A 9,175-nucleotide genomic window follows, 5' to 3' on the forward strand; every position below is an offset into this window, starting at 1 on the left:
ATTGCCAGGCCACAGCCAAAGCTGGTTGGAAGGAGGTAAGATCAGAGCAGCAAATTACGCAGAGCAGCAACAGGCAGCCTCCTCTGCGGGTGGGTCAGTCTGCTGCATCGGGCGTGGCTGAACCATCCAATCTCACGCAGCATCAATGTGCAGCAACATTAGCGCCTCCTAGTGGTGGCTGATTGGAAGGAGGCAAGGCCAGATCAGTAAATTACAGAGATGCAGCAGGCAAGATCCCCTGGATGTGGAGTGGGTGTTTTGGGCCCACAAATGAACCTCACTGCTTTCTCACAGTGGCCTGCCTTGCACAACCCAGTGTGCTCTGGCACACAGTTCATTCATTACTATACGATGTATTATCACCCCAGTTATAAGCTTTGCATCAAGTGTCTCCTGCTGTGGCTTCCACAGGTCAGGATCCAAAGAGCGTGTACCACCAGCCCTCTGTTCCTACTACGAACCTGGTATGCCAGAGAAGGGGCAGAAACCAGTGGAAGAGCATCTGCTTTGAACACAAACGATTCTTGATTCAATCCTTGGCAACGCCACATTGTGCTGGGAATGTCCTGTGTCAGAAACACTGGAGAGCTTCGCCAGGCAGTGAAGACCATGCTTAGTTAGATGGACCACTGGTCTGATGAAGTGCAGGTGAATTCTGGGCATCAAGGGCGCCATCCAGGCTGAGGTACCAGTATGCAATCTTGCCCTAGTCACATGACTGTCTAGGGCCAATCACAGCCAACCAGGCCCTATAAAGCCTTACTTCAGAGCTTGCTGCTCAGTCTGAGCAACTCGTCTCCAGCGTGAGGAGGTTGCCTAAGCGCTGCCCACCAGTCTCTTATGGCTGCCTTGGATCTTGACCCGCCTGGTTCCGACTGAGCCCTTCCTTCAATCACATCCTCTGAGGCTGACGGGTCTTGACCCCTGCCTGTCTGTGGTCATGTGCACCTTCCTCCAGTCTCTCTGATTCTAGTTCTGGATCTTGACGTCCACTTGGCTTGGGACCGTGTACTTGCTTCTGGGCTGTGTGGGCAGACAGACAGCCCCCTGGCAAAGTCCAGCATGTCTGAAGCTTGATCCTGCTAAAAAAACGTAAGAAGAGCTCGCCTGGATCAGACCAAAGGTCTGCCTAGTCCAACTATCTGTTTCCCAGAGTGACGCACCAGAGGCCAGTGAGCACAACAGCACTCTCTCCACTCATGAACAACTGGAATTCAGAGGCATACTGTTCTGAGATTGAATGTAATACACAGCTATGATAGGTAGCAGCCACTGATAGTCTTATCGGCCATCAATTTTCTAATCTCCCTACTAATTACATGTGAAAAGGATCTAGGAGTCTTGGTTGACCACAAACTTGACATGAGCCAACAGTGTGATGCGGCAGCTAAAAAAGCCAATGCAATTCTGGGCTGCATCAATAGGAGTATAGCATCTAGATCAAGGGAAGTAATAGTGCCACTGTATTCTGCTCTGGTCAGACCTCTCCTGGAGTACTGTGTCCAGTTCTGGGCACCACAGTTCAAGAAGGACACTGACAAACTGGAACGTGTCCAGAGGAGGGCAACCAAAATGGTCAAAGGCCTGGAAACGATGCCTTATGAGGAACGGCTAAGGGAGCTGGGCATGTTTAGCCTGGAGAAGAGGAGGTTAAGGGGTGATATGATAGCCATGTTCAAATATATAAAAGGATGTCACATAGAGGAGGGAGAAAGGTTGTTTTCTGCTGCTCCAGAGAAGCGGACACGGAGCAATGGATCCAAACTACAAGAAAGAAGATTCCACCTAAACATTAGGAAGAACTTCCTGACAGTAAGAGCTGTTCGACAGTGGAATTTGCTGCCAAGGAGTGTGGTGGAGTCTCCTACTTTGGAGGTCTTTAAGCAGAGGCTTGACAACCATATGTCAGGAGTGCTCTGATGGTGTTTCCTGCTTGGCAGGGGGTTGGACTCGATGGCCCTTGTGGTCTCTTCCAACTCTATGATTCTATGATTCTAAGCTGTTCAATATGGCGGTCATTGCTACTTTTGGCAGTAGCGAGTTCCGCAGCTTAACCAAATGAACTACTTCCTTTTGTCTGTCTTGAATCTTCTGCCATTCAGCTTCCTTGGATGGCCCCAGGCTCTAGTATTACGAGATGCGGCAAGAAGCTTCACTCTGTTCACTTTCCCCACCCCATGCATAATCTTACACACCTCTGTAAAACCCCGTTCTAATTCTGTAAGCAGTCTTACTCATGCAGAAGATGATTGGCTCCTTGTCTGGATGGGAAGTGTATTATAAGAAGCTGGGTTCTGTTGGTGTAACCGCATGGAAAGCTGTTTTGCACAAACACTCACAATGTGGAAAGCCGTTTTGCGCAAAGGGGCAGGGTTTTTTGTCATTGAAAATTAAAACAAAAATCTTTTTTCTGATATCTTATCTTTCATTTCACTCCTTTATTGTGAATTGCATTTTACAGAGGTATAAATAACTGTAAATATGAAAAGATACAAAATATTCTCTAATTTTTTCCCCTTGGTTATATGTATTTTCGTTTGTTGTAACTGTGTATGTTTTCTAATTTGTACTTAATAAAAAAGGGGGGGAAAGAAAATTAAAACAAAAAAATGGGGACCCTAAAAGTTGCATCCCTCTATTGATTACATTTTTATTCTGATCCTTCCCTCCCTACCCCCCACCCTGCTTGTCTCTCCACCCCACAGTATCCATGGGTGCCTGCCAGGGAAACTTCAGTGATCTCTCTGGAGTGATTTACTCTCCGCAGTTCCCGGATGACTATGAAGCCGACAGCAACTGCAGCTGGTCCCTGCACCCCCTGGGCTGCGAGTCCGTGGAGGTCACCTTCCGGATCTTTGACGTGCATGACCCCAACGACCGCCTGGAGCTGTGGGATGGACACAGCAACCTCTTGCTGGCTCAGTTTGACGGGCGCCGGAGGCCGGGGGCTCCCCTGCTGTTCCCCACCGACCACCTGCTCCTCTCCTTCCACTCGGATCAGCTCCTGCAAGCCCAGGGCTTTGCCATCTTGTACAGAGGTATGCGCCAAGGCCTGACTCTGCGATGCATCTGCCCCGGGGGTAGAATGGGCGGGATAAACCTGTTCCACCTGGGTTAAGTAACGCTGCAGCGATCACCTGCAGAGGAGGTAGATCAGGGGAAAGAAGCCTCTTCCCAAGTGGGTCTGGAGGGCCACAGCAAGGACCAAAAGTAAGAACTCCTGCTCTCACACCAGAAGACTTTGAGGTGGTGTGGTGTGCGGCTGAGGCGGAGCGAGGCTGTCTTTGAACTCCCGGACTCACTCCAGCGCCTGCCAACTCTTCCCTGGGGCTCAGTGTGTCAGAGTCTCTAATTAGAAGCTCTTGCTTCCACACCTGGAAAGGGAGGAGGGTGACCGGCCCTTTGAACTGGGGTCCTGGGAATGGGGAGGATTTCTTTTGACAGCGCTTGGGAAGCCCTGCGTGTGGGTTCCTTGCACTCGCTCACCCTCCCGCTGGTGACAGCACCTTTGAAATAGTCACCCAATGGGTTAACTACTGGCAAGTTTCTCCTGGTGTGTCCCTTTGAACCTCCTGTGCAGCCGCAGGCCTGTAGCCAAAAATGACTGTGAACTGAAGGTGGGTAGGGCACCTGGTTGGGGGATTGGGGCAGGGGGAGGCAGAATGAATACAGAACAGGAAAAGCCTACATACAAGTGGCCTGGTGCATTGCTGCTTAATTGTATAAACTATTAATACAATGGCTTTCTTGGTCGTCCCTGGGCCTCTGTGTCTGTTGGCCAGGAAACAGGAAGGGTACCGTCTTATTGGTCGTCAGGCAAAATACCTGCTGGTGGCCTTTGTTTGTTAAATTTGGATGCTGCCAGATCCTGCCAGAGTTGCTCAGGGCAGAAAAGGTCAACGTGTTAGAACAGCAGGATTTAAAATGCAAACGAAAACCTATTTAAACACAATTAAAAACCACCCAAGAAAGCTTTTTAAAAGCCGAGAACGTCAAAAGCTGAGAACTTTAAAACACTTAGAATTTTAAAAACCATTTAAGAGCAATTGCACACCCTCACAGCTATAAATTTCATAATTTACATCACCACCCCACACTTTGCAGTTCATTTCTGGTTCACCTATCTTTCTGGGAAGCAGGTTTGTTTTGCAAGAGCTCCAAATCGGCATCACTTGTGACAGTCTTGAAGTGCCCTGGGGCTCTTGCTTCACAATTGTGACACAGTAAGCAAAGGGGTCATCTAGTCCAACTCCTGCAATGCAGGAAACTCATGTAAGGCATCCATGACAGATGACCATCCAACCTCTGCTAAAAAACCTCCAACGAAGGAGAGTCCATCACCTCCCAAGGGGAGACCACTCCACTGTGGAACAGCTCTTACTGTCAGAAAGGTTTAGTTGGAATCTCCTTTCTTGCAATTTGAAGCCATTGATTTGAGATCTTCCATGTGACAACTCTTAAGATATTTGAAGATGGCTACCATATCTTTTCTCAGTCTCCTCTTTCGCAGGCTAAACATACCCAGCTCTCTCAACCGTTCCTCATAAGGCTTGGATTCCAGACATTGGAAACAGGGTGGGCTAAAAATCCACTGCGAAGACAATAAACTGTTTTGATTTCCCTGCAGGAGTGAAAGGTCCCCCTATCAACGGAGCCCGGTCTGATTTACGAACCCTACCGGGTGATGGATCCCGTCTCATCCCAACCTCCTCTGATTGGTTGAACTCCACCTGGACCTACAGCGCCAATGACTCTGCCATTGGGGTAGGAGGTAAAGAACTAGACTTGCGGCAGGGCTTGGCCCTCGATGCTGCAGCTTGTGCTATAACCCGATTGGCTGGCTCAAGTCAAAACAGTCTCTGATGAGGACATTCCCTGCAGGAAATGTAGGGCTAACAACTCATTGCACACATGTGCCTGCCAGATGACCCCCCCCCCCTTTTTTTTTGGAAAGCAAGAAGTTAACTTTTACAAAGGGGAGTACAGAATAGAGAAAGGCAACCTATGTGTGCTCAGTCCTTTCTCTACCCACCATTTCACAATTCTAAACCCCTTCCCATAACAGCTCCCCAATTCCACACATAGGATTACAGTTGAACTTTTTCAAGGATAAGCATGTAAGGGGTATCAGAGCAGGGGGCAGGGCAGGCAAATCTCACTGCAGGTGCCATTTGGAGCTGAAAAACGGGGAGGAAAAGGGTAAAGCACTGTCTCCATTCCACAGTCTACATTTCCTTCTCTTAAAGCAGCTTCTAAAAAAACAAACGCCAAACCATAAACCATTAAGATTCTCTAATAATACACATTCACACATAATTTAATAGGGATGCTTGAAGAATTGGATCTTTGCAAATTCCAATATGAACTGATTTGCTCTTCCTGTACTAATGTGTGAATTGGAATTTTGTCACCCACAAATGTCCAAGCTCTCTGAATGTTCCAATGCTATTCTTGGCTCAAAAAACGTATCAATATACTTTGAAATGCATGTTTTGATAAAAAAAAAAAGGTTTGGAAATGCATGTTTTGATATAAATTAATCTTCATTTTTTTTAAAAAAAAAAAGTAGACTAATGTGGAAATGGCACAGAATGAACTTATGGGTGACCACAAGCAAAAAGGGAACAGATCTGAAGTAAACTGATTTGCCCATCTCCAAAGTGCAGCTAGTTGACCTTTGGTTCCCATGCTGTGTAAAATTTGTTGTGGTGCAATCCAGCCACCAGGGGTCATAGTCTGTACCTTTATAACATAATGCACTTTGTAGTCAGCTGTGAGTTAAATGACATTAGAGATCCTGAACTCTCTCTTATTCTGGGCAAAGCTTTGCACACCTTGCACTTAAATAGAACGAATGAAAGAAAAATCAGAACTCAGCATGCAGTAAAAACTGGATTCTGTGACCTATGTATTATTAAGCACAATTATTTCACATCTGCTGATTTTGCACAACCCTTACTAGCCATGGGGAAGGGAAGAGAGCTGGGCAGGGCAGCCTCATCCCTATTTTGCTTTTGCTAAAAGCCCTGCTTGGCTGTCACCCCACCTGGTTTCTGCAGCATTGCCCATGCGCTTTCACATCTGTATATCTACAGGGACTAGGAGCATGAAACAAAAAAAACCCCCAAGTCTCTCTGAGTGCTTGCATGGTGCACTTGAGGAACTGTGGAATGCATTCAGCCCATGGGATGAGGCCTTACATTGCTAACATGACTACTACATTTATTGTCTGCCAACATGCATGCAAAGCTCTCGCTGTGTGTGCACACACATACACACACACACAGATGTATACAGAGAACACATTTACACGGATTTGCACCATGTTTTAAATTTCCCTCCGAAAATAAACAGCTCCTTGTCCAAGAGGATTTTTTTTGAGTGTGTTCCATTTCTGCAGTAAACATCTGGTTTTCCCAGGGAAAGCAGCAGGACCAATCCCGCCCCCCCCCAAAAAAAAACCTCCTCTTGGACCCATGACCTGAAATCATGGGACAAACAAAAATGTGGATGGGCCCTTTAAATCTGGAGCCAACTTCTGCTTTCTCGTGGGTCTTCTCTCTTCTCCAAATACTGTAGACTTATTATTGTTATTGTTACTATCATTATTTTAATCTGTGAGCCCCTTTTGTGCCCTAAAGTGGCTCACAAGACCGTCGTCTAGGTGTATTTTGCTGTATAACGCCCACCTTCCAGTCTTTATTTTGTGCTGAGGGTTATATAGAACATTTTGCACAACCTGGTGGCAATTTTGTATTTTTATTTATTTATTAAATGTGTATACCACCCTATACCCGCAGATCTCAGGACGGTTCACAACATAAAATCACAATAAAAAAACACACAAAATACATCATAAAAACAAATACAACGTAATAATCCCCACTTACAAAAACACATTTTAAAAGGGCATCAGATGTCAATCAGCCAAAGGCCTGGTGGTGAGGAGGCTGTGCAATGTCAGAGGGACTAGAAGGTGCTTTAAATTGGGGAAGGGGAGCCCAAAGCCCCCCAAGTGGGGCTGGATCAGCCCCAGCCAGCATGGCCAGTGGTCAGGGATAACGGGACTTGTTGTCCAATGACATTTGGAAGGCCGCCGATTCCCTGTCCCTGTTTTAAATCACCACTCTTGACAAACATAAACAAGACGTTGGAGCTCTGTGATCAAAGCTGCTGTCTTTGAAAAGAACTGCTTTTAAAAAATAGATGGTAGGTCTGATCACAGATCCCAACCGGCTTCCTACTTTGGCTCAATAAACAGATTGGAAATGGCTGACCTTTTGGCTTTTTGGATCTGCGTGACGCAGCAGGCATTATAAATTTATATGAAATGCACAGGATGTCTCTACCAAGCAGGTATTGGTCAGCTTTTTACACAGAAATGTAAGCTGACCAGTATAGCATCCACTTATCATATTTGCAATGTCTGAAAGTAATTTCCTTTTCATTGTGAGAGCTAGAAAGAGACTTAATTCTGTAGGGGACTCAGCATGGTGATTAATCAATCCTGCCCTGCCCTGTAGCTTTCTAGATCTCGGTGGAAGGTCGTACATAAATAGTGTCTTCTGTTCTTTTGTTAACACAGCTTGGGTGATGTACACAGCTACAGGGACCTTCATCTTAGCTATCCTCATCATCTCGTACCATCTACGCAAGAGGTAGGCTGGGGTTTCAACTGGATGATGGGAGTGAGTCAGAGGTCTTGCATTTCATTCCCATCTTTTGGTGTGTGTGTGGAGGGGGGGGGTATTGTAGGGAGCTAAGAGTCCTAGATTCTGCCCCCTTTTGTGGAATGACAAGGAGTTTAGAGGAAGTGAGTCACTTTTTTCATGTTGGCAGAGGATGCTGGGAACTGTAGTCCAAAAACATATAGAGACTGCCCTTAATCTAGAGAGTCTTGTACGTGTTAGACATTAGATATGTGGTCAGGATGCTGGGGCGTTGCTAGTGGTGGCGTCAATCTTTGACTCACCTGATTGCACTGTTTGTTTGTTTTCTTATCTCCAGGACCTGCCTTTTTGTGCAGAAGAAGACTGGCAGCTCGCTGGGCCCTTTCTCCTCCAAAGGCCCTCGAAGCCGCTGCCAGTGCCTTGGGGGCGAGGCGTGGGCCGTGGCCTACCGCCACACCCGGGTCGTGATCTGCACCACGCGTGGCGCACCGCACCACCGCCCCTTGCGCAACGGGGGCGGGGTTGCCGGGGACGACGAGGCCTCCTCGGACTGCTCATGCCTGTGCCACAGTTACGAGAACCTTTCGTCCACCAACCAATCCTCTCTCAAATCTCTCATCTCCACCATCTGAGGCCATGCAAACCTTATAACTTCCACCTTCACCCCTGTCATGACCAGCTCCCTTTCTACTGCCAGATCCCTGGAGCAGAACTTCCTCAGTTTGCTAGGAACCAAGAGACCAACCTTATAAGCATATGCTCTCCGGGTGGGAGGCAGGGGAGCCGGAATTTAATGGAAGCCAATGCACCGTTTGGCACAGATAAGAACGTTCTGGAGAAACTGAAAGTTGTTTTGACAGCAGGAACTTGTGTAGCAACATTGCCTAAACAACCTTCTCTGGGCCAGGAGAGTATTGAGGTGGTGAGAATCCTATTGCCACATCCCTTTGGGGGAGACATCTGTGCCTTCTTTGAAGCTGGGATTTCCCCTGGGGTTTTGTAAACCTTGCCTGTGGAACAAAGAGTTTTGGTGGAAGTCTCCCATCGTGGCAGGATTCATACCTGCATGGAATTTAGGATTGTGTGACAGGAGAGATGCGTTCTCTGTAACACATGGAAGTTCAGGCATCTCGCAGGTTCACGTTTTGTGCGACGCCAAGGCCTGGGAATGGTGAGATCCTGGCTGCATCCTCAAAGAGGTTGGAGCGGGGAAAGCCTTCAGTTCCACAGGCTCATCTGTGGATGCTGAATTGGGGCAGGGGGGCAGGGAATGGTGGTATTCGTGTGCAGATCCCATTACTGGTGTCACTTTGGGGACATTTGGGTGCAAACAGAGGCCACGGGGCACTTGAAAGACTTTTCACTTGGCTACACGGGGGTACAAAGACACACCAAAAAAGAACAGGGGAGATCAAAAGCAGCCCCCTTGCCTGTTGTGTCCCAGAGCCGCACGATGGATTTTGGAACATAAAACCTTCATTAAATTATTTTCATATCAGTAACAA

General features: G+C 47.3%; 1 protein-coding gene across 1 annotated transcript in view; it reads left to right on the plus strand.

Annotated features, from left to right (window-relative positions):
* KREMEN2 (kringle containing transmembrane protein 2) overlaps positions 1 to 9,175 on the plus strand; it is a 30,729-nt gene extending 21,554 nt beyond the window's left edge. Inside the window, exons 5-8 of the mRNA XM_083473400.1 lie at positions 2,706 to 3,038; positions 4,628 to 4,771; positions 7,586 to 7,658; positions 8,008 to 9,175. Coding sequence (XP_083329526.1) covers positions 2,706 to 3,038; positions 4,628 to 4,771; positions 7,586 to 7,658; positions 8,008 to 8,302 — 845 coding nt within the window. The 3' untranslated portion in view covers positions 8,303 to 9,175. The remainder of the gene's footprint in view (positions 1 to 2,705; positions 3,039 to 4,627; positions 4,772 to 7,585; positions 7,659 to 8,007) is intronic.

The sequence above is a fragment of the Podarcis liolepis genome (genome assembly GCF_965112155.1).
Source record: "Podarcis liolepis genome assembly, chromosome: 13".
Taxonomy (NCBI): domain Eukaryota; kingdom Metazoa; phylum Chordata; class Lepidosauria; order Squamata; family Lacertidae; genus Podarcis; species Podarcis liolepis.